The sequence below is a fragment of the Mesitornis unicolor genome, unplaced genomic scaffold (genome assembly GCF_000695765.1).
Source record: "Mesitornis unicolor isolate BGI_N332 unplaced genomic scaffold, ASM69576v1 scaffold20712, whole genome shotgun sequence".
NCBI lineage: Eukaryota > Metazoa > Chordata > Aves > Mesitornithiformes > Mesitornithidae > Mesitornis > Mesitornis unicolor.
The window spans coordinates 1-26,318 of NW_010167376.1; the positions used below are offsets into that span (position 1 = coordinate 1).

General features: G+C 41.8%; 1 protein-coding gene across 1 annotated transcript; it reads right to left on the reverse strand.

Annotated features, from left to right (window-relative positions):
• Nucleotides 1-1,601: 1,601 nt before the first annotated feature.
• Nucleotides 1,602-26,318, reverse strand: LOC104534945 (creatine kinase S-type, mitochondrial). The gene is made up of 11 exons (XM_010178676.1): nucleotides 26,268-26,318; nucleotides 20,103-20,177; nucleotides 16,601-16,773; nucleotides 15,085-15,283; nucleotides 13,809-13,904; nucleotides 12,856-13,077; nucleotides 10,365-10,450; nucleotides 7,758-7,881; nucleotides 5,960-6,094; nucleotides 5,477-5,602; nucleotides 1,602-1,808 (listed from the first exon to the last, which is right to left on the reverse strand). Exons 3-11 carry the CDS (start codon nucleotides 16,750-16,752, stop codon nucleotides 1,689-1,691), a joined length of 1,260 nt encoding a protein of 419 aa, XP_010176978.1. The 5' UTR covers nucleotides 16,753-16,773; nucleotides 20,103-20,177; nucleotides 26,268-26,318; the 3' UTR covers nucleotides 1,602-1,688.

A 26,318-nucleotide genomic window follows, 5' to 3' on the forward strand; every position in this document is an offset into this window, starting at 1 on the left:
CTCTGCAGAATTACTATTGTTTACCACCATTTAGAGCGCCAGAGACAGAATGTTAGGGAATGTACCCAGTATAGATGAGAAAAAAACAGCTCCAACCTGCTTTATATGCAACAGCTTTCCTTCTGAGCCAGAAAAAAGCACACCATGCCGCTGATTTCCAAGAGCGGCTAATTCACTGTCTAGCTCTCAATTAACATCTAGTTGTGATTTTTTAAAGTCTGTAGCTGTTTATGGCCTAGCTTTCCAGTCACAGTTCTTCAGATATGACTCACTGAAAAACCTCCTAAAGGGGCTTTGCACCAGGCTGGGATTGTACAGTAGATGTCAGCTGAGAGGTCTCTGATGAAGAATGCTTTGTTAGGGGAGTTCCTACCACATCAGAATTAAACCAAGACTAACACATGTTTTATCAATGTTTTCTCAGAGCTTACACTGCATGAGTTTTGTAAACTAAACTAGCATTGCTCAAGGTGCTGCAGTGGGGTCTGGAGCCCCAGTTTAGGCACCACTGAACTGCATTCCCTAGACATACCTACTGTAGCAATAGGCAGCTCAGCAGTGTCCTTTTCTTGCATGTACAGACCTGAAACATTTTCTGCTGATACGACTCGCCCTTCAAGAGCAACACAGTGCATTAATCAGAGCACTTTTTGACTTTTTTTTTTCCCTGAGAACTGGTGTGATTGAGTGTGATTAGTCTGAAACACTGTATGTTTCAATATGAAAAAAGATGCAATGAGGCTGTTACCATCTGCTATTTTTTCTTTCCACCAAGCTGCTCACTACATGAAATAGTGGTGAGCACAGAGGAGATCTTACTCAGGATGGCAGTACGTCCTAAGGCACTTCGATGAGTGCTGGTTAGCTGAGCCTGGTCCCCATTACCTAGAACCTGAGAGCTGCAGAAGAAGACTGGGAAAGGCCATGCTAGACAGGTTTAAATTGGATGCAGAATATCAGCAACCTGATTTGCGTGATGATTCTGGGCTAGCTTGAGACAGCCCAAGGCCACAGTCCAGTCATGATTACTGGGGGAAACAGCTGAGAAGTGACCTGATGAGTTTTCTTCAGGAGTGAAAATTTCTGAGGGTTTGGAGTGACACGGTAAAGAATTTTGTGTGCACACCAGTTTCAGACAGAGAAGAGACTGCCCCATGCAGAGACACCATCAGGTTCCTAATGATAAGTCAAGTGGTGGACTTCAGAGACTGAAGGCACATGCAGCTGCCTACCCTAGTTAACTGCTGAACTCACCATGGTGTCCAATGGTTGCTGCAAAAGCAAGGAGCACTTCACAGCACCTGCCCCTTGGGCTGGCAGATTGCAGCGGCTGAGACAGTCACTGGAGAGTGTGTCTGTGAATTAAAATAGAGTGCTTGCAGGAGACTTTGCAAGTATGGTCATAAGTGCAATTGCAGGATAGAATTAGAAATTTGCACTTTTTCAGTCACTGAGCTAGTACTTTTCTTACCATCAACCGAGAAAGAAAGGGAAACAGTCCCCACAAAAGAGCCTACCAAGGTGGTTATATTGGGTGCATCCTAGTAAAGCTGCATGAAGAGTAAGTTCTGCCAGTGCAGCATCTAAGGAGACATCACATGTCAGGTAGTGTTTTATTACACGAGATATTTATACAGAGATATACAGAGGTTCCTTTCTGTCAGAATGGCAGCCATCACTTGCCACCATCACTTCCTGCCAAACTGAGGCAATGGTGGTGGTACTTTGATGTCTTGACCTCTTTCCAGTTTCTTCTCGCAGTCAACTAGATAATTGACCCCATCAATGACAATCTGGACCAGCTCCACCTACGAAAAGAGGGACAAAACAGTAGTCATAGAAGCTTTAGCTAGTGCTGTTAGTAGAGGAAGGGGAAATTGGTTTGTGCTCCGATGGCAGAAGGTAAAGCTGTAAGTAAGGAGGGCCATGGCATAGAGATCACACACTATGTGGCACAAGGAGCATGTGGCGTGCCGGTCCTGTGGAAAACTAGTAATTCCCCTCTCCTGTTTTCAGATGGGCCCCTAAAGTTATATCTACCAAATTGTTCTTCTAATCATATTCCTAGAGGAACAAAGCAAATAGAAGTCCTTACATACAATGATTAGGCATGAGTTGAGAGACCTGTTTCAAATGTAACCACTATGATGTTGCAGTATCCTCTCCAGATATTTGCTGAGAGGTAATGCCTAGCACAGCCAGGGATAACTGTCCATTGTGTTCCCTGTGCCCAACATACAAGGATGAAGAAACCAAAATAGCAGTGCTGTGAGTGCTCAGCTTCACCAGGCATTTTTCACTGAAGCAGCAAATGCCCTTGCTATGTGTTTCCAGCTCCCAAACCCATACTGCTCCTGTGCTCGCAGGAGCGTTTATATGAGTACAAAGTCAGATGGAAACTAACTGGAATGGTGGTACAAGGACAGGAAGACAGAGGTTCATTGGCCTGATTCACACGCCCTGAATGCTGATGGAGGCATGGGGTAAGGGTCCTTCACGTGTCTGGGACTGGGAGGATGGCAGGACTACCTAATGACCATAGCCATTTAGACTGCCTGAGAAAGCTCATCAAACCAGTCTTGCACTTCACAGGTGTGGCTCAGGACCATACATTCCCCTGCAGATGACCATGAACCCTCCTGCAATGATTCATCAGCTGAAGGGAGGGAAGTCCTGCTCATTCTGTGAAGTATGCTGGCTTTGATGGAGCAGTTTTGTCAAGTCCAGGACCCACATCTCTGAAGCAGAGGCACTCATCCTAAACTCATGCTGGCTCTACATCATCCATCACTGCTTTGTTCTCAGCTCTTGATTTACGCTGTCAGAGTGGGATTAGCTCCAGGCCCAGAGCAGCATCAAAATCTGCAATTCTAGTGGTGTCTTTGTAACCTTATTCAAAATTGCTGAAGAATAGAAGGTGCCTTGTCCCCAGCAGACTTTCTACACAGGCCATGACATGCGAGGACCGCAGGCCCTGAGGCATTGTTAGCCAGCAAGCTATAGCAATGATTTTAATTAATCTTCATGAAATGGTTCATTAGCAACCTTTAATGACTGGCTTGTTAAAACCAAGTGCGAAGACCAAATCCCATTGTCTTTTTATTGTGACAGTCACTGATTTTCAAGGGATTTGTTTTTACTACAAAACATTTCAGTAGTTTAGCAGTTTGTTTTATTGTCTTTTACAGAACAACTGTGTTGGGAAATCAGAGGACTGAATTTGCAGCCTTCAGGAATTTCATATTAAGTTTGCATTGACCAGTAAATGAAACAAAGCAAAAATATAAACAATTTTATCTTGCACTTTTGGGAACATAATTCAGTTGTGCAAACACATTTACCACATAATGGAATTTATTTTATTATGTACTGAAAAAAAGGTCAATGCTAAAAAAACATATCTCTTTGAGTTTGTCTTGTCTTGTTTACATTTCAAAATCTGCTAGATAGAGATTGTATCTTATCTATTGGCTTAATTCTTTGAATCCTTGCTGTATGAGGCATCACTGACTTAAGTGGAATTCTTCATATAAGAAAAAATTTGTAGGCTTAGGACATCTGCCAGTAGAACTCATTAATTAATCATGCCATGTAATAATTTTGTATTATTAGTGTTATTTTAGTATAAAGTACACATGATGATGATGGTTTCAGGTATTAATAAATGTCTTTGTCACATGCTGTTTTTGCAAACAATACAGCTTAATAATTTTTCACTCTTACTTATTTTGGTCTAGATCCAAAGGAACATAGGTCCCTACATCACACTCCAAAATTTAAAATTTCCAAACCCTTGTCCAAATGCCCCTTGGCTGTGAAGACATTGAAGGGCATGTCTGAAAGCATGGAAGACCTGACTTGGCTCTATCCCAGTGGCAGAGAACCCAAGATGGGCGAGGTAGGGAAGGCAGCTGGCTGGCTGTGGACCAGTTTGAGTCGAATTGTAACCCAGGTGCATTATCCCAGGGTTATATTCATGTTACGAGAACCTACCGAGAATCACACTGAAGTCAGGTTTTGGGCTGCCACACCAGAACAAAACATCTAACCTGCCAAAGCCTCTCAGTGCTGTGGTGTTCTGGATAAACACACCTTGACAGCATGCTTTTCTTTGCAATTGAGGTTTAACTTGCAGCAAAGCCCCCAAGGTAATTAAAACTTTGATGCTGGGCAAGCAGGGAGCCCTTCAAATTCAGACATACTGAAACAGGTTGGCATCTGAGCCCAAATTGTGCATTGCATTACTAGTAGAGTAAAAACATCATCAGGAGACATCAGTTCCACCAAGGACCATAGCTGAGTTTACAGCATGTATCTGGGGGATGAAGAACATGTTTGACAGAAGGTTTGAACCACTGTTTCCTACCTACTAGCAGAGTGCTCAAATCACTGGACTTGCAGGGTCTTGCAAGGTAAATTTTTGTCTTAGTTGTTCTTGACGTGGCCAAGGGTGAACACAGCCTTTCTTGGTGAGGAAAGGGAAGCAGTAACAGTGCCACAAGACTTGCAGCCTGTGACCTAAAGCAAGGATTTGTCTCAGGCTGAGCTAGTGGGAGGAGGTTGCAACCCTTTAACATGACGATTTCTTCCACATCCTCCAGTAGATTTGCTCTTAGGAGCTGCTTTGCTTTATAAAATGCTTCAATATGAAACTGGAGCAAGGTCTGGGATGCAAGTCTCCCAAGAGAGCAGCAGCATCACCAGGCTGTAGGGTCATTTGTGCTCTCTGGCACAACAAATACTCATTCAAACTGCAATAGCTTCAAATGTCTGAGACAAACCCATCTCATCATAGCCGACGGCCCAACAGGGAGGGCTCAGAGCTGGGATTTAAATCTCTACCCTGATTTAAACCTAGCTCTCCCTCATCCTCTGCTTAGTGCCACACAGGGCATGTGAAGATGTCACCAACTCCTCCTCAGTTATTTTGGAGTGAAAAGCTTGGCCTTGTCCTGCTGTCTAACTATGGAGAAAGTGTGTGAGTCTGAATGCAAAAAGGAATATAACACCTTAAACCAGTCTTACTTTCAATACCTGATTACCTGGGCGTGTTAGGACTCAATCTGTGCTTCTTTCCCCAGCATTTTGCACCAGGTACAGCAGGTACCACCCTATTTGTGGTAACCTATCTCTGTCCCCACTGTACAGGTTATAAACATGTCTCATGTCCAACACTGCAGAAACCACCGGACACTGATCTTAGCTGCACACTCCAGCAGGCAGGCAGGTCTAAGGGTTTGTGCTGTGATGCTGAGAAACATCATCCTGAGGGATGTCTGTTACCAAAGCCAAACCTGTTCAGCACCTGTGTGCTCTGAATAATTTGAGTAAGCATTTCCATTGGACCAGATTCATCAGGAGTAAAAACTGCCATGGCCCCACTGATGTCAGCAAAGTGAAGACAGCCAGAGAGAAACTGACTCATATCAGTAGAGATCTGAGCTAAAAAGCAAGGTAAAAAAAAAGAATGGGTTACCTCTGAGCGACCCATGCGGTCCAGGTTGGAGATATCATACACGTCTGCTACAGCTGCTGTGTCCACTCCACCAGTGCCACGCTTTTGCAGACGCAGGTTCTCCAGGATTTTTGAGAACCTGGGATCCTATCATAAGAAATAGGTTTGAGTTTATTGCCTTTTATTCTGCGTATTGTGCCAAATCATTGCAATGCTATTATCCATGACTTAATAGCATCACCAGAAAGACAGGCAGATAAGGATAGTTTTCTCAGTCCTTGCACTGCAGCCTGTCTTGGTGGCTGTCCACTGAGTAGATTAATTTCCATAACAAATACAATAATTTGCAGAATAAAATTGTTCTCAATTAGTTGTGCATTATCCCTGGGACCTTGTTACACATCATGCTAATGTGCAGCCACTGTAAGCTGTCATTTTTCATTTGTTCCTGTATAAATCAGAAGAGCTGACTTATGTCAATGGCCTTTTAAATTACTTTTGTACCTTGCTAAGCCTGGGCAGCTTAACGTGGACTCCAGCACGTAAACCAGTTCCCAGGTTGGAAGGACAGGTCAGAACATAGCCGAGACGCTCGTTCCACATGAACTCCCAGCCCCGTTCTTTAATTAATCTTTCCACCTGTGATGGAATAAAAAAAAAAAAGAAATCGAAAAGAAAAGTGCATTGTACAAATGTCTTATTTTAAGATGTTTGCTTATTGCTGGGATTCTTTTCACCATGTATATGTGTTGATGATCAACTTCACTAATGCCAGTGGAGTTGCACAAATTTACACCCAAGTACAGTCTGGTTTGGGTCTGGTGTAAACATCTGCATTCATCAGGCACCAAGATCCCTAGTACATATTGCAAGGATTTCTTCATCGTTTTCTCATGACCACTACCTTGCAGACTCTTGGTCGTTATTGCAAAGCTGCCTGTCATAGTGGTTTGGTATAGCCTTAGCCCATGAAGCCATAGCTTCACATAAGCATTATGTCTTTTCCCATGCATTTCTAACCTTGGTATTTTTGAAGGAGGGTTGCAACACACAGGCCCAAAGGACTCAAACACTATGAGGCAAACAAAAGGTGCTGAAGCTGCTTTTTGTGTAATTTTCAAGGTAGTTTTCATGACTCTCGGGGGAGGACACTTGAATTCTAAATGTCTAACATTAACAGCCACACTTCCATTATAAGGAGACAGCATGTTTTTTATGTAACACTTTTCATTAGTATATCGCTTACCAGATTAGAAAGGAGAGTAAAATAATAATCCCCAGAAAAATCATAAGGGTCTATTGACCTTTGAATAGGCTGGTACTCTGTCCACTCCTCTACACTTCCTGAACTTCTGTGATCCAAATACAATTTCAGTTCAGTTCTCCTCCAGAAGAGAGTCAGATACATAAACCAGGTCATACTCAGAAGACCTCTGCAAATACAGGTGAACATTTCCATTCTGCTGTTGGACATGGGATAAAGGACTCTTCTAATGTAATTTCTGTATTGTGTGAGGGCATCAGAATTGATGGTGTAAAACTAGACGTAATTTCCTGCTTCAGACACCTGCTCTGGTCACAGTTCCCAAAGCTGTCTGACCACTTTCCATGACAAGGTCCCTAGGCTTACCTCTTTTAATGTGAACTAAGCATAGTAACAGAGGCACAGCTGGGAACAGCATCCTCAAGCCATGTCGCCTGAGTCACCACCCTGTACACTGCTCAGCCTCATGGCTACTCCTTGGAAACAGGTTCCAGTTAACCACCCTAATGCCAAAGCTGCTTTTGTTTTTCTGTGTTCCCAAACATACTATATGGACATGTTCTTATATGATCTTCTCCAGGTCAACCTGCTCTAGCAGGGGGATTGGACTAAAAGATCTTCAGAGGTCCCTTCCAACCCCTACCCCTGCAATTCTATGATTCTGTGAGAAGCAAGAGGTTTATTCTTTGAATGAATTCTTCATTTAAGCAAATCAAGCGAGCCAAATAAAATGCTTGATTTATGAATTCTCACAGCCCACAGGCACAAAGTGGCAAAAAGGGTTATTTCTTTAGCCAGCTTGTGCTTAAGATTTTAAAGGAAAAGCTACAAAGACATTTATTTATTTTTGCCTACAGCTCAGCTAGCAATTTGCCTGTATATCCTTCTTCAACTGCATTACTGTAGGTTGCTATGTGGACTGGTGTTAATACATTTTGTTGCTCCTGAAGATGACAGTTCAGTATGAACCACAGTAAGCAGTGCTGACAAGAGCCCAACAATAAACAAACAGGAATAATAAACTTGTTGAGATACTACCTCTTTTAAACCACGGCAAAATCTTTCAAACACCCGTTTCATGTTGCCACCCTTCTCCATGGAGATCACCCTGGTGTGATCCTCTTCATTAATCCAGATGAGAAATGTCTTGTCATTGTTATGCCTGGTTGAAAGGGGGGAAAAAAAGAGTATTTTTAAAAAGACAGGCCCTGAAAAATAATTCTCCATATCCTTAGTTTTACCACAGTCTTTCAGGGCTGTGGAAAGGTTAGGGGTAGCAAAATAAGATTGTTCTGCAAAGTCAGGGGGTTGAGCTGCTTTCACAGTTGGATCTCTCATGCCATTGGCATTACGTTGGTTTCTTGGACACTGCAAAAAGAGCAGTTTTGGTGATCATGTCATACTGCTGCAGTGCCGAGCAAGGAAAAACGTGTTGTCCTCTAGCATGAGTACAGCTCGGAGGTTCAGCAAAGGGAGAAGCCAAGCTCTGCATCCTCCATCACCAGAGACAGTTTTTATTGTTCTTAAATTGTGCAACTAAGAAAAAAACCTTAATGTTTGCATGCTGCTGGGGACCAAGCAATATGTCCTTGCTTAATTGTATTCTCCCCAAAATCAAATCCCAGTGCCCTCGGTATCGCTTGGTGGCACTGGATTACCACATCAGTTAATTACATCTCCAAGGACAGCAGCTGGACGTTGCTTCTGCACAGTGCATTAGGGATGCTGGCTTGTCAGTCAGGATAAAAATGCCTGGAGATACCCACTCTTGCTTCAGACAGATCAGTCATGTCCATGTTTATTAAGTGCTGGGTCAAACCTGGGGTCACTTTTCCTGGCTTTTTATCCACGTTCTCTGTCTTCTACTACAGCCTTTCTACAGCAGGTAGAAGGTGATGGATGGGTTCAGACTCATTCGTATAAAGACTGGAATATTACCATGTTTGGAACTGATGAAATGTGAAAGTTAAAGTTCACTGAGAGCCTTTCAGCTGGTCTTTTACTGTGACTCCCTTTTTTTTTGCACTTGCACTTTGTCAATGTAACCCTGAGCAGGTGTAAACACTCTGGACCCTGACATTATGGTCACCCAGGACCAGTTACCTCCTCTTCAGTCACATGCAAAACGGTTTTCCAAATAGACTGAGGTTGGCCTCACTCAGCTCCCCCTTTAATTAACTAAACCTCCTCATTGTTTTAAGAGATGTGGAGGCAGGCCATGCTGAGTGCATCTAAACTGTGCCATCACCACAGGTGAGATTGGTGGAAATAGTCCTGCAGCCCATAACAAGCACAGGATTGCAATCTTCATAAGCAAAATAATTTCCAGAACATGTATTCTCTAAGAACAATTTCTGGCAAGAGAAGGGCAGGTTTTCCAAAAGTAGTTTACTAAAATACTTCCCAGTCATACTGCTTTTCTCCCACTCTGCCTGATATTTCACGTGTGAAATAAGCCAAAACCAGTTCTGTTTTATTTAGAAGATGCCTGGATAGTATTTATGTTGTTGATACTTCTGTTCGCAGAAACAATGAATGGGATACCTCAGATTTATCCTTTTCCTCTTCCTCAGATTTAGATGGGGACTGGGGAACTAATCTGAAGCCTATTGAAATAAAAAAGCCCTCACAGATTTCCCACAGGTTGTCAGGTTTCATGTGTGATCAGGTTTCACAGCCTGCTCCTCAACAGAAGTCATGTTAAGCTCATTACAGTAATACTTGCTATGCTTCTGAGTACGAGCCAGTATCACCATCTACTGCTTGGAGGACAGTTAGGGGTTTTTTCTACATAGAGTTCCATTTTTCCTGAAAGTCCTGAACCTTGCCTAGGGCAAGGAGATAGGCTCGGTGATTCCTCAGAATCATTTCAGCCTAATTTTTCAGAATTAAAGCATCTTGTCATGCCTAGAAGTATACCAGGGTGTATGCAGATGCTATGCACTGCACAGCTGCCCCATGCTCTGCTAGTGGGTGTGTGCACAGATCTTGGAGCTATTATGTCTTTCTTTCTGCAGAAAATATCACATTTGAGCACAAAATACATCAAGTGTGTTGCGGAAATAGAAACAGACCTAGAACAAAATAGGAAATTCAATTTCTGTATCTCTCTTTGAGATACCTATCTTTCATTTGAAAAGAAAGGATTACTTTCAGCTCTGGGAATTTAAACAACACTCCATCTCTTGACACAGAGGAGGGGGACGGGTTTGCAATGTGATGTCCTGCAGCTGTATGGCCGGTGGTTCCTAGCTGACAGCATGGCTGCAATCTGGTGTTAGAGCTGCTTTTGTAACTTCAGCTCTGCCAACTGCATGGTGACTCACTGGCTCTTTCCCAAATCAAATTTTTATCTAGAAATAGAAAAACTGGAGATAAAAACCCAAAGAAGGAGCCATACCTATGACACTATGTCATGTGGATGATATTGCTGCTGTCATCTTGAATATAAAGGTATTACGCATCCTCTTGTTTGTTACTGGGTTTTAGGGTTTTTTTATTTTTTAAATCAAGCAAGAAAACATTTTTTTTAAAGCAAACTGAACATGCCGTGAGTATGGGGGCAGAGTGGCTGCAAAGTTAGGACAAGCAAGGAGATTTGTAACACAGTCTATAAAACATGACACAAGCTTCTGCACAAGATACCAGATTCCTCTGGCGTCTGGCCAGTCACGTGCCATCCCAGCACATGTCAGCAAAGGGGACACCGGCTTGTCAAAAAGAAAGTGGTCCTGAGTGCCGAAATGAGGCCGAAGGGAGAGAGAGAGGGACAGAGAGAGAAAACAAAACAAAATTCAAGTTTATTCAAGGAAGCAGTGTGACGCTGTTGAATGCATTTTGTGTGCAGGCAATCAATGTACAAGTAAATCACATAGTACAACTTGTGAATCTGGTTCCTTCTTCGGAAAACTAAAATCACTTTACCCAGGTGATTTTCTTGAACCTTGCAGATTCTCACTGACACTGGTAATATGACTGTGTTTTGGCAAAAACATTTTTCAAATGTAGAGAGGAATGGGAGGTGGGGACCTAATACCACATACGCTCACCAAGAGTACTCTGGAGAGACCTGACTGCTAGCACCAGAGATGTTTTCTGCATACAGACATATTTCAGGGTAGGAGAAGGCAACACATTCTTAAAGATTGGGGAAAATAATTTTTAAAAGAAATAAAAAGAAAAACTAGTTCTGAAAATATATTTCTCCAGCACAGAGATTTAGCAATTTATTCTGAGCATGAAGTCAAGGTAGGAATTTAATCAGTGCTAAGCTTGACCTTTTGGAATTGCAGACTTATTCTGTTCCTTTACAGATGCTATTTCTGATTTAATAAATGTAGCGCTTGCTGTGCCACTAACTCACCACATTCCAGATAATTTAGTTGTTTTTTTTAACTGATCTGTTTTGTTTTTTTTTTCCCCAAAGCAAATAACTATATGATTTTCATGTGAAATGAAAAATTATTAGTTCTTCATCCCTCAAGCACTGCCAAATCAAATGTTCTGTGGTGGTTTAGGGGGTGGGGGTTGTTGGTTGGATTCTATTTTTTTAATCTAGGGTTTAATTAAGAACAGTGTGGCAAGCTCTCCAGCATAAATATGACATGGCAGACAAGTTTACATGCTTTACTTCTTTTTCCACTTAGAAGAGATTTCTAGCTTTTCATCTTTGAATACTTTGTGATGGACATGATGCAGCCAAAATCCCAACCATGCAGAAAGAAAGGGTGTAGAGTTCTCTTGGCACACCACAGGGACATTATATTTCCTTCCTCAGCTTGTTCCTCTCAACATTTTCGCTTGAAAGAAAATTTCCCCTTTTTGCAAGAAAACAGATGAGCATTGTTGGTTTCTCTTACATGCACATGGCCCAGACCTGCAAAGTACCAAATCCATCTGTGCTGGATGCTATTCAGCTAGCACTGGTTTGATCTTACAGAGATCAAATGCTGCTTATTAAAGGGTGGCAGAAATCTTGATACCATAGAGGCTCAAGGTCCTAAAGTACTGGGGGAGATAAGCAACAGTGTGAGTTAAAGATGGAATCTGATGTTATGACATTCAGTGTCCTGATTTCTATAAATTTGCATTGCCATAAAAACAAATGAAACAAGGTAAGATACTGAATCAGAGAGGCCTATTCCAGTTCCCAAAAGACTTAGCCTTAAACCATGAAGGAATTATATTCTCCACACTCCTGTTTCAACCTCTGCTTTCTGAGGAGCTCTCTTCTGCTGAAAAAGACAATGAAATAAAACCTACAATAGGTCATCAGCATCTAGTCAATAAACATAGAACCAAGGACTTTCAATTTAAAAAGTTACTGACCTTACATAAATTCTTAACTCCTGGTTAATCCAGACTGTGACACCTAGTTCCAGGGTTATAAATAGTTATGTTACTTCATCAGATCCCTTTTTGTTGATGTTATGGATTAATATGGCATGAATATAGCTAACAGGGTACAGCCATTCCTTTGGGTATTTAAAATGCACATTCAAGCTTTGTTTGACATGTCACATGCTGTGACAAAACCCATGATGAAAATCCTTGTGTTTCCATCTGTGTGACAACGAAAATTTTTGTTATGGGCCTGATCCTTCGAGTCTTTAAACACAGCTACAGGACTGGGAAAAGGCAACCTGGGTGCCATTGGTAACAGTCACCTTGGGTAATTAGAATTAGTGTAGTTTTGACATAAAGAAGTAACAGCAAAAGCCCCCCACCCCAGCAGTCCAGAATACAGATAATACTTAATGCTTAGCTCAATGTAATGTTTTGAGTTAGAATGTTTATTAAAAAATGTCAATCTTTGCTCAAGGAAATGACCAAGAAAAAGTCCTGAATTTACTTTGTTAGTTGTCCAAAGAGGTGACAGCGACCATGTATATTTGACTTGACACAGATCTTGTGATCTGGAATGTAGCTCCATGTATCAGACCTGCACAGTATGTACTTAGCCAAAACAAAGATGCTGGATTATTTGCCATTGTATTAAAGATATTGTCAGGCCATTAACTGCTGGGTTAATGCTGTGATTATCCTTCTTATCTACATAGGAAAGCATGTACTCCATAGAAAGACCAAGACTATGATAAACAAATGAAGGTGGTGTCTGCACTGGAGCTATACTTACATCAATAAGCTGCTGCTGATCCCTCTCAGACATATTGGTCAAGCTGTAGTACTTTCCGGAGAGGTCTCCTTTCAGCCCAGCAAGTGCGGTGACCACGACGTTCTCCACCTCTCTCCGCTCTGCCCTGCTGCAGGCGGGAGGAAGGCTGAGACCCCGGATGCTGCGGCCAGTCCGCACCCGCGACGAGAGGACGTAGCGCTCATCAAATTGACCTTGGCTGATCTGAAGGAAGAATGTTTCACTAGTTCACACACAGTCCCCCATGTTGTACTCCATCATCAAAAAAACCCAAATCCCATGGTACAAAAAGAGGGGTATCTTTCTGTCCAGGCATGATGGCTGGTTCATGACATCACTAATGCTCAGGATGCCAGGAGCACCTCAGAGTTTTTTCAGGAACAACAAGTTTGTTTGGCTGAATTAACATGGCAGAGTAACCAACCAATTTGTCAAAATATTCGGTCTCAAAATATAATGGAATCTTTGTGGCTTTTGGAAACATGAGTATGGGCAGAGGCAGGGGTCCAGGTACACAAGATCGTTTGAAAGTGTAAAGCCCAAGAAGTTGCTAAACTACAGTGTGGTTAAGCTATGAAGGAAATATTAAGCATCAAGTAAGGTCTGATCGCATGTATGTGGACATGGTGGAGTCAACTCCTTCCTTCATTCCAACCTTTAGACATGGTTACCTGTAAGCTCAAGAACAGGCCCACAGTGCCAAGAGAGACTGTGGCCCAATGCTTAGTACACTTGAGAATGATCCCTCTTTCTAGGAACATGGTAAGGATGAAAATGTCTTTCTGTTAGGGGTACGAGTGGCATCTCACTTTCCCAAACCCTAAAATTACTGTCTTTGGAGTGGCATCACAAAAAAAGTACTATTACATGCAGTATCATCACTGTATGAAGCAACTCTGACTCTTTATTTTCTTGTAATATTATTTCAGTCCTACCTTGGATGCATCGAGGTCAGTGTGATGCTTCATTGTCCGTGGATCGTAGCCATTATGTCTCACTTTAATGACAGGGTCAAAGATGTCAGCAAACACCTATGCAGTCAAGAGAACCTAGAAAGTGTCCGCAGCACCATAGAAATGCTCAAATGCACCAGCTTCAGCCACAGAAGTCCCTTGGCACAGGCTCCTTGGGGCAAAAATGTAAAGGGTACTTTGCAAAAACAGGCAGGGCAAAATAAGAAAAAACAGGGATGCTTTTGACCCAGACAGTGCTCTGCAGTGGTTGCTCATCTTCACAACAAAAAGAAGATGCATTTGCACCTAGCTTAAGTTACAAGCTTACTCTAGTTACCACAGGCAGATACTGGATGTAGTGGCAACCAGATTAGGTTTCAGGATGTGTTACCAACCAGAAGACCCACTCAGTCTCCTGGCAGCTTGCCTCTTGGTTTTAGGTCAGGCAGGCATACCCTGTGTCTTCACTGCCATGGCGCACCAGTCCCCGTTAAAGCCACTTGGCTCAGATGTGTCAACACCAATCTCAATCACACCTTTGTGAGGATGAGAAGCAGGGGCACATCTAAATGAGTAAACTGGAGCTGATAGTCCAGAATACCATGTGTCCCAGTCCACCTTCAGCAGCCCAGTGTTCGGGATGTTGTTAGGAGACTGCAGAATATCAGGTACCATTGTATGGTGGACTGAAGGGAGTAGACCACAGAGGTCAATAAAAATAAGGAGTTTCTTGTCTTTTCCTCTTCTCCTCATTCCAGAGTTAAATAAACCTGTCCATCCTAATGCTGTCTGACTTCAGCTCTCATCATGATCCAAAAGCTGTGGGTTAATGATGTCTGGCACTTCCCAGAAGACATTTTTATTTCGCTTCTGCCTCTGCTGTTCCACAATGCAATTTTCACGTTACTTTTATTTTGTGTGTCTCAGGGCTACACAACTTTGGCATATAATAAGTTTAGTCATAGGAAGGAGGACAACTGCTAGAGGCAGATAGCAGCTGCTCCTAAGCAGGTACATTTTATTAGCTTCAATTGCAGCTCAGAGAGGACCTGCAATAATGCCTCATGTTTGTGAATTTCCTAATGTGGAAAAGCAGGGAAACACCATCCCTATGCACGTGGCCTGCCCCTTCTGTACTCTCTGGGTTACAGTTTATCTTGGGAGCTCATACTCGACCAGGAATCTTCTTCCAAGGAGCTTTTGTGAACGACATCACAAAAACTGAACCAAATACAACAGCACTGTGGAAATGTCTTACCTCATAGGATTCTTCATCACCTGCGACCATGCCCACAGTTTTAATGAAAGGATGACCAGGATTGTCAACCCCGGTTTGGATGCACTGGTCCAGGGTGTAGCCACTGGGAGTCATCTTGTCCCTCAGACGAGAGTAAATGGCTGGTGTCAGGCACTCAGCCATGCAGTTGTTATGTTTGCGGAGATCAGGATAATCTGCACTGAAGAGAAGAGGTATCCCAGGCAATTAATGTGGCACCTTTGAAGAGTAATCCTTGCTGTTTATGCAGCTATTGAAGGGATCATGAGACACAGACTACACAGCATGGTTTAAAAGTATAATTAGTTCTTGGTTTATATGTTGCATTTAATTTTAGGAAGGGAAGAAAATTCAAGTCACTGAAAGTACCCCAGGTTGCACAGTGGTGGACCACCACACCAACAGACAATTGCAGCTTTCTGCTACTCAGGTCCATCAGGACAGTGAGTCCTGATGAGCTCAGAAAGTGTACTAAACCCCATGAAATCTCTGCTGAGACACTTTCATTCAGAAATAAAAGAGCTCTAACATTGTTTTGTTCAAGTAGGAAGAGAATTAAATATAGTTGAAGAAATTTCTTGTAATTCGAAGCCCAGGTGCTCTCACAGCTTTGTGGACCTCGGTGGGACTGTTTGATCTATGTCAGTTGGGAAGCTCCTTCTTCTACAATATCTGGTTTTGCTTTAATGGCATTTTTGTTTACAGAAAGCTGTATGGTGCACTAAGCCAGGGAAAATGAAGGTGTTATGCTTTAGGAAGGCATTTTTGCAAGTGAATCAGACCACATATACCTTGTATTGGTAATGGTCTGCTTTAAGCACAACTCCATTACTTCTGTAAGAATATATTTTAATGAGGATACTATTAACTACTTTAAAGAAAAAAAAAAGGTCTGTCAGAACCTGATCCATATTGTTTTTCACAAGTATGGCCAGCAAAGTCAACGTACACAGAAGAAGCTCTGTAATTAGTTTCTAATCATCAGCCAGTCAGTTTGTAACAGAATTAGGAGTTTTTCCAGTACAGCAGTTATATGGGAGATTACTTTACTACTTGCATAATGAAAATATTTTCACGTTTCCTAATAGTAGAGTCCACGCAATCAGCCAGCCCAATAGGTTGAGCTGCAAAGTGTGTGACAGTTGATGAGATAAAATGAGGACTATTTTAGTGCTCTGCCTAAAAATGGAAAAATTTCTTAGGCTTGTAATTTTGTGACAATGGTGAGTTTTTTTCAGCATCAATACTACTGCACATCCCTGCTTTCTGGTCTTGAAAACCATTGTTAGTGCTTCTGAAAATCAGGGTTATTAATAAAGGGTACTGTTTTGAAGGGCTTAAGTCCACACAGCCCATGGACAGACACACAGATGGTGGTGACCACAGGAGGACTCTGTAGCTTTGGCAGGGATCTGCTTCCTCCAATGAGTTAAATCTTGCTCCTAGCCCTGTTAACTGGGTGCTGTACTTAGCTGACTGCCTAACCCCGAGTGCTTACCTTGGAGGGAAGAGTTTGCGCTTCTCATGAACAGCAGCCTTCAGATTTTGCTGGTTGAGGAGGTACCCAGTGGTCAGCAAACCTGTGCCTGCGGCAGCAAAGAGTGCAGTGGTTGCACGGCCAGCCAGGAGACGGGAGAAGGTGCTAGCCATTCCTCTCAGAGGGTGCGATTTCTGGAAGAGAAGACAGCCCAATGTCAACTCATAAGTCCTCAGACAGTGCAAATGACAAGTAACCCCTCATTTCTAATGGTAGCCCTGTAAAAGAAGAAATTTCATTTTACTATTGGTTTGCACTTCTATAGTGTGTTCAGAAAAACGGTTAGTATGTCCATATATTATTTCTACACCTGTACTTTATGTAGAGTTGGAAATCAATTGATTTTTTTTGGTGCTGTATTGAGCACACAATTCTAAACTCAACACCCGGAATATTTTAATCGTTTTAATGATTTAGGGCCTTAATTGAACCCTTTAGCTTGCTTTGTAGCAACAACACATTACAGTGAGACATCTTTTCAGTGGCCAAAAGGGTATAGTAAGGTACAGTCACATGTGGCATTGGTTAGGTCATTCCTTTCAGGGCTATCACTTACACAAACTCTTCTGTCTTTTTCATGCTTGCTCGACATATTAAGCACTTAGTGCTTTTTCTTCCATATTAATAACTTTGGGGTAGGCCTGACCTCATCATCATGGGAAGGGGGATATGCTAGAGACCTAAAAATCCACAGTGGTGTGGGAAGTGGAAATAGAGGCCAACACTTGGCCACAAATGTGGGCTTTAAGCGGACAAAGGAAACAGGCTAGCAAGAAAGACATGGGGCTGTTGGAGTGGGTCCAGAGGAGGGCCATGAAGATTTTCAGGGAGCTTGAACACCTCTCATGAAGACAGATTGAGAGAGTTGGAGTTGTTCAGCCTGGAGAAGAGAAGGCTTCATGCTGCTACAGTGGAATTTCAATATATAAAGGGGGCTTACAAAAAAGATGGAAAGAGACTTTTTACCAGGGCCTGTAGTGACAGGACAAGGGGTAAATGCTTTGAAAGAGCGTAGATTTAGACCAGGTACAAGGAAGAAATTTGTTATGATGAGGGTGGTGGGACACTGACACAGGTTGCCCAGGAAAGTTGTGGGTGCCCCCTCCCTGGCAGTGTTCAAGGCCAGGTTGGACAGCACTTTGGGCAATCTGGTCTGGTGGGAGGTGTCCTTGTGCATGGCAGGGGTTGGACTGAATGAGCTTTAAAATTCCCTTCCAGGCCAAACATTCTATGAATCTGTGATTTTATGAAAATTCCCTGCTCTGAAATTTGTATGGTCTATTAATTTTTCCCAGCAGGACATTCGTAGTACAGCTATGGGTTTGGGAATGAGTCTGGAGTACAGGAGATCTCTAGCAGAGAAAAAGGTATGTTCTGTGAAAGTCTCAAGAAGGCAATAAACATTTTTTCTTCCAATAATCAGAATTTGACTAGTACTGCCTGTGACTGTTCCTGAGTTCCTTGGGAAGATATAACTCATGTTTAAATAGGGGACACAGATTCTAATTTATGTCATCGATAGAAGCTTATTCTTAAAACCGGACACTGGTAAATCATATTTGGGAAGAGGGTATGGAAGAATTACGAGAAAACATGAACTTTCCTCCAGGATATGATGCTTCGGTTGTTTTTTCAGAGTTTAAAAAAATGTAGTTGTTTATATAATGTCTTCACCATTCTTTTGGAGGTTAAACTAAGCACCTCAAAGCATGTGGTTTTATTTTCAGTGAACAAAGTGTTCTTATGCCCAATAATTTTAAGGTAGATCTGGATTACTTAGCTCCAAGCTCTGTAATTCTTTGCCTTTTCCACTCCTGTCTAAATGCAAATGGAGTGCTGCATCTCTGCCTTCTCACTTGGATCTTCTCATGTGCTTGCATGGTTTTCTGTTGCAAAGCAGTATCTTCTTCATACTTTTGACACATGTATGAGATGAGAAACACAGATGTGTTTCAGGTTTGAAAGCAGTTTGTTTCACGTCCTGTATCTTGTTTCATGTCCTGTATCTTCTTCAAACAATTTTATACCTGAGTTTTGTTATTCTGTCTCCTCCATGCCTTTGAAACACAACATACATTTATCTAACTTTAATTCCAGATTAGGTGCTGACTGATTGGCAGAAATGTCTATATTTTTTCTTTGAAAAAATTTCCCTAAAACAGAAATGGGGAGAGACCACACAAGGAGGGCATAGGTTTTTTCCCCATTAGGAACATACTGCAATTTTCTCAGCTGGAACTGGAGTATGATGAACTATGTGCTGAAACTGGGCTGGGACAGGAGGCAGATCTGTTGTGGCCTTATCTTATCTCTGGGAATGCCTCCCTTCCACCCATGAATTTGTTTAGGTAAGTTGCAGGACAGGCAGGTGAGTTTGTTTAGGTAAGTTGCAGGACAAGGCTTTGGTGACTGCAACAGGATTTCCTCCTCCCAGAATGCAGTGGGTGAATGTTTGACTGTAAATCAAAATCAAATATGAGGTTTGTGATAGAGGTTTTTGTACTGCTCTCTCTTCTGTGTATTTAGCAGATGGTTCTTGTGCCTTTTCACAGTATAGCATCCCCATCCTACACTCTGGAAATATTTGCTTATGACTAATCTGCACAGAGATATTATTGTTATAGCAAAGTGTCTGAGAAACAATACATGTATTTTCATAGCAGCTCTATGTATTTATAGTTCTGTTTCACAGATGCTTTACTGCAAGGAATTGGCTGGCAGTCAAAATCCTGCCCTAAAGATAAGAAGTCAAACCAAAATCCCCTTGCAGACAGTGACATTACAACTTCAGAGATCCCAGACACTCATCAGTATCTCCACCAGCCTGGATATTTTTGGAGTTTCTAAATCCTGTGTCACTTCAAGGGACAATTCTGGTCTGTACATCTGATTAAACTAGACGCATCATGTGCAGTTGAGGCACAACAGTGTAATTACAATGCTTCGGAAATAACGAGAGCAGTGCACCTGTTGATTATGCTGTGCACTGCAGCCTAACAGGTAACGCCAACAGCCTCAGACAGGTCACTGTATTTAGACAGGTCACATATCTGCTGGCGAGGCTGCGCTGTGCTGTTTGCTGTGTTCGCATAACCACCTGTTCACATAACCACCATTTCTTCTGCTAATGCGATGTGATGGGAAAGTCCCATCCTTTATAACAGCAGCTGTTGACTGACTGGCTGCTGCTTTGCTACCTTTGAGCCTTTTCCAATGATCATCAACAGATAGAAGCAACTTCCCAGCCAGAAAGTTACTCTCTGAATCTCTTTTGGTCATCTGATCGAAAACTGATTCTATGCTCATGAAATGGTTTTCCTTTTTGAGTTTTAATAAAGTCACATAATGCGAGTATTTTTCTCATTGGCAATGTTGTCCTCTGTTGTGGCTGCATGCCTTGTCCCCCAGGTCATTTGTGCTTTGTTGGATCACATTTCCCTTACCTCGAGGGGCTATACTTTACCTGACAGATCCTTCTCTAACAGCTCTGAAAGGCCTCCAACACTGGAGACACCACAGGCTGAGTAAGTTTTACTACCTGAAAAAAAAACATCAGAATAAGATAGGGCTTTTTTCTTTTTTTTAATCAAAACCAATGTCTAACTACACATCTCCTGTTACAATTGCAGCCTAGCACTCCTCATCCTAACATTTTCTTCCCCAAACTTTCCAGTTCTGTTAGCAGAAGTTCAGTTTCTGTCTTTACCAGTAAGTGCCTTAGCTTTTTAAACCCAGTCACTCCTGCAGTATGGGTGACTCTGCTGAGAAGGTGACCTGACCAGCATCAACCATAGCATCACGCGGCTGCTGCCGGCAGGAGCTGGGAGATGACAGCTGGCCTGATCTTCTGCTCCTTAGGTAGGGACTTCTGACTGCAGCGTGGCATTGCCACCACGAGGACCGTCACTGGTGACTGTCAAATGCAAAGGGTCTAGGGGAACATGAAAGTTAGAAGAGAAGCATCATCGGAACTGCTGTGGAAAGGTGGCTGCAATCCTTTTTATCACAGTGATGTAACCCCTAATTCAATAAACACCTCTTGCCACAAGGATGGGCTGTGGTTCTGAATATAATTTTATATATACATTCTGATGTATATAATACTGCAGCACAAACTGAGTCCATGTTATGCCTTACACAGTCCACATACAATCGAAATAGACTTGCACAAATATCTGATCTACAAGTTCAGCAAGCAAAATTTTTATATAGAGAGTGTCCATAATGAACAAGGCACTTTACTTGACAAGAAACAAGAACGTTTTGTTTTGGTTTTTGTTTTTTTTGCCTCTAAAAATTACATGATTTCTAAGTAATACTTTGCTTCGAAATGGACATTTCAGAACAATCCATTTTGAAAGAGTCTGAACAAAATGTTCTCAAACTGAAAAAAAAAAAAATCTAATCAAAACTATTTCTCAAATCTGACCTCAAATCATTAACAGATTCAGCTGTTTTTCTTCACAGAATATGTCAACCTGCCCTAACAATAAGTTTGCACCATCATCACCTCTGTGGATTCAGAGAAACATAATTATCCCAGCCAAAGGTGTTGATACAGGTGTAAGGTTTCTCTCACTTTACCAAAAATACCATGCTGTGATTCAGGTTTCACTGCTGAGTATTATTAGGCCTCCACTGTAAGGATTGCATTTTCATCAGGGCAGTTTAACCACTGCACAGCCTGAAAAATGAGACTGCACACATTTCTTTTGTAGGAGTTTCCTAAGGGCCTTTGCTTGGGCTCACGATAACAGAATATCCATTTTCTCATAGATGCCTATAGTACTACTGTATCACAACTAGAAAGGGGAAAGAATTGCTTTTCAAGATCAGAAAGACTTATGTGATTATCAGTTTTAACCCTTGAAAAGAAATTGAGTACTTGCCTGTGCTGATCAGGTGTGGTGGAAGAAAAACACCTGCATTAGGAAAGCATCCTTCTTGAATGAAAAACTATCTAGAATATGGTCTGGAGGAGAAAAAGGAATTCCAAGGGTTAACTAACCTGAGTTTAAAAAGATAAATACAACTCTTATCTTATTTCTGGCCAGCATTTTTTTTGTCTTCAGATTGAATCACCAGCCTTTGTTATAGCTTTTATCAATTTGTTGTAGAAATTTCTACTCATTCTTTGTTCCACGTGTAGCTACTTAATAACTAGCTCTTTTTTAATGTGTCTCCAGTATTTTATCATATTTTTGAATTTTTTAATCACTCTTTGGCTCTACCCTAAACTCTTTCTATTTTGTTTTGTCCTCAGCATCCTTCTGATAACTGTAATGTACCAGGTCCCCAGCATGGAAGCAGCAGAACATCTCTCTACTGAACAGCTTATGCATTGGGCAATCATATCAGCCCTCTGGGATGCCAGGGATTCACTGGATGTGTATGCCATGGTCACTGCCTGCTGAGTGCTGTCCCTTTATGGGAGTCACAATGTTCCCTGTGCGGGTAGGAAGGATCTTCCTGATGGAGTTGTCTGCAATAGGAGGAACTCGATTAACTTAAGTCTCTATCAGTCCCATTGATTTCTTAATGTTACTTTAACTTTCCCTTTAAAAATGGAATGCTTCCTAATAAGCAGAGAAGTTTCCCCTCTCTTGTGGAATTCTGAATGTACTGATAAAATATTCTTAAAGTATTCCAATTATCATTTAGAGTTTTCTGATTTAAAATTGCTTCTCTGATAAGTGGTTTGTAACTACACCAATTCTGTGGAAGTTTCAAGTTCTTTCAGTGCACCACAAGCTCCATGTGAATCTGGACTTTATTTTGGTAATATAAAAGACAGAAGTAGCCACATCCAAACCTGCACTGATTTTTAGTTTTGTGAGCATCTCTTCAGTTGTCCAAATGAGGTCTAATTTCTATGGTATCGGGCAAAACACTTTTTTTGAGATATAAATCTTAATAATCTTATTTTATAGATTTTAAGGATATTTTTAGGATCCATAGCATGAGACCTCAAGCATGTGTCTCTGACTGTTTTTCCCAAAACATAATGGATAGGGACAGTAAGAGTCAGGCAGCTTCTTCCTTACTAATTTGATGATTTAGGGACTTCAGCACATTATATAAGAAATACTCAGAGATGAGGTCTAAAGTGAACTGTTTCAGTGTCAGGCTATTACACATCTGGAGCATCATATGTATTTTGTATGTAGATCATCAGAAGACACAGCAGTCTAAAGTGAATAAATGAGAACTGGTATTTTGTGGTGGGGAAATATCAACTGGAGCCCTAGCTCAGCTCCATGGATTAGGACAGCACTGACCTTGCTGTGAGTTGATGGACAGAAGAGCAGGCAGGGAATATCAAGGAGAGAAGAGCATGCATTTCTCAAATACCTTTGCAGATGGCAGAAATACAAAAAGATGGACACCATGAGCACTGTGGTGTCAGCCTGTGCTGTAACTGGGAGAACACACCTGCTTCTGCTCTCAGGTTTGACTCACCAGGGTTCTAATGTGAGTGCCAAGGTTACTGGCTCTCATGCAATGGTCCTGTCCAAGACTCCTGCTTTTCTTTACCATGGCCAGGGCTGGTCTGTTCTACTGTCACCCAACACTTCATTTCCTTTGCAGAGAGTGTGGTCTTCAGTAGTGCCCAAAATTGGGCATCCTTGAGGTGCTGAATGTGGAGGATAAAATGTTCATCTCAGCTGGTGTCCAGCATCAGGTGGATTTTCTATGGGTAAAGTGACAGGGAAGGGTTTTTCTCCTTGTTGGTCAAGTCTGCTGCAAAACACCTTGGTGGCTCCCAGTATTTGAATCTGACAGCTTTACAAGATGCCTGGACATCTTGCCTTGTACATTTTCCCGTTATTATGTCCTTCTGCTCGTACTTCGGATACTGGCTTTGCCTCAGGATAGCTCGTTATCTTTTGCGTCCCTCTAGGACTACACATGCCTCTGTCCCAGGGGCAGGAAATGGAGCACAGCTTGGTGGCTCTGAGAGTGGAGTTTGTGACTGGCAACAAGACCTTTAAAGTTTTATTTCCAAGGTCAGTTTTGTCTGTGGTATTGCTTGGAAAAAGCTAAAATACTCTTGTACAGGAGAGAAGAAACATGGAGCAACACACTCGGGAGCAGTTGCTGTGTATCTTCCACACATCAGGTTCCTGCCTATGGTAAACAGTTTTGATTAATTCCTTGCAAGTCATGTTGTGGATCAGTGCTTGCGGTGGGGAGTGAGGGAATAAACAGAACATTGACTTGAAGTAACAGCCACTAAACTGTACAGTGTTTAGTCTGAAGTGTCTGCAAAACCAAAGTTTCTTTATAGCAGAGCAAGATCATTCCCGTTCTCTCACCACATCAGCACCATAAAGGGTAAAATAATTCAAAGTGGAATTGGCATCGCCTTTTTGAAAGCAGTATTCCCGTGCACCGTGATGAATTATGGGCAGTGAATCAGCAAAACCTGTCAGAAAGGGCATGATCTTAAAGGTCATAGTCTTCACCTCTCTGCTCTACCCTGAGATATATTTGGTTTTAAAACTGTATTTTAATATATGTTTCACCTATCATACATGGAAGGTGGAGACAAAAGCCAGAAGCAAAATTTGGCAAAAGTGACTACTGCAAATCTAGAAAGAGCCCAAAGAACTGCAAGTACCATTTAAAGCAGAGGGACTGTTTGTAACCACAGGATTTTTAAAAAATTGGGTATGCCTATTTCAGGGTCTTTAAACAGTTTTTCCTCTTATTCATGGTACACCTTGATTAAAGCCTCTGCTAAAGGTGAAGGTGCTCTCCAGGAGAAATGTAGCTTTTGCACAACAGGTCCCTCAAAAACACTCAGAAGATCCTGCTTTTAAACCAACAACTTAAGGAAACTCTGACATAGCAAAGCTGCCCTTGCTGCCCTGGCCAGAGACTGCTGGGTGTCTCCAGGACATTTGATTCACAGCCACTGCCGTGCTTGGGCTGTCTTGGCCATGCTCCATTGCAGATGGAGATGCTGTGAGCTGCAGATGCATGACACTCCTGCTTGCCTCTCTGGGAACTTCAGAGTTTATGACCAGAAATGCACAGACTGCCTCTTCACCCTTTAAGGAATTTGCAAACTTTACTACTACTTTTAATTTTTTAAAAATAATGCTTTAGCTATTAATTCGTTACTTTCTTGAACTTCTTTTAAAGAGGAAGCTTCCAGTCACATTTTTCTGTTAATATATTTAACAACAGGTATTGGCTATCCTATATTTCACACTATGCAGCACATGTGCTTTTAGCCAAGGAGGGCAGGAAGGTACATGGGTTACAGTGACATTTCTAGAAATAGACCTAGATTAAATATTTGACCCATGTCATGGGTGGTATTAATTGCCACACCATGTGATCCTGAGCGACATTTTAGAGGAATAGCAGAGTCATAGCTAAAGTTCACAGACTCATAGCTACAGATGATGCATATGCACATCCTAAACTGCTAAGCCATTTAGTTAACACTATCACTGCGGTGAGATGAACTTTCACGTGGTAGGGGGAGAAGGAGGCTGGTCTTTTATATTTGAGAAGTAATTCCTTTGAGCCATCCTTAGCTTGAGCTAAAGCCCACAGTGCCAGTGGAAACTTTTCTCTGCCCGTCTATGGCAGTTGATGGCATCTTAGAAATATCTGCAATAAATGTCACAGGTGACCACAAGAGACCATTTTTAGATGCCCAGGAAAGAGTTTACATGCTTTTTGTCTGCTGTATCACTCTACTGGTTCAGAGGATAAGATACAAATTAAAACATTAAATCTCATAAAGCAATATTGGTGGAGTTTTTTTGGTTACTCATAGCTCATCCTGAGCAAGTCCCAAACATTTTGACTAGTCTGGTTTTAAGATACAGTCTCTGGTGCGCAGAAACAACGTCAGTGCAGACATGGCTAACTATGCCTTAATCACTAGTGCCTTAACACACTAACTATGCCTTAATCACAGCATGGAATATCTCAATGAAAAAACAACTAAATTTCAGTTTCTTTCTCCTTGTAATGCCAGAGGTGAGTGAATGGTTTTAAAATCTAATAATTTGGAAAAAAATTAATTCAAACTGTAAATCTATGAATAGAGTCATATGAATGCAGAAGACATGAAAAGACTGTGACTGTCCATAGATCAGACAACTACCCCTTAGTTACTACCCCTTCTAATAACACGAATTTGAATTTCTATCAGCTGAAGGTCTGACCTATCAGACCTGACCTGGTGAGAGTCAGAAGTCCAAATTTTCCTACCAAAGCCCAACCAAGGTGCAGGGAGTGCTTGCCCTTCTGAACTAATCCAATACTATTTTACAGTATAAAACCCTCTTCTCCACAGTGCAGAGAGCTAGAACCAAAACTACAAAAAACATATTGAAGTAGAAATGTTTTCTCTGAACTTGCTACACATCTGCAAAGGGACTTATTTTTCACTTCACTGACACTGTTACTTAAGGGTCAGCATTTGAAGCAGCTGCACAGTGGGCTGACACATTTTTTTTCCTGCACCACATAGTTATGCAAATCTATAAATTATAACCAAATTACCCCACATCCTGTGGTGCTTTGCATTAATTTTCAGTAACCTTCATATTTGAAATGCTACCATGTCAGGCTAGGAAAATGCAGTATAGGTAGTTAAACTGACCTTGAAGCTGAAGGTAGACACGTCCTGCTGCCTGCAGCGAGCCCAGAGTGT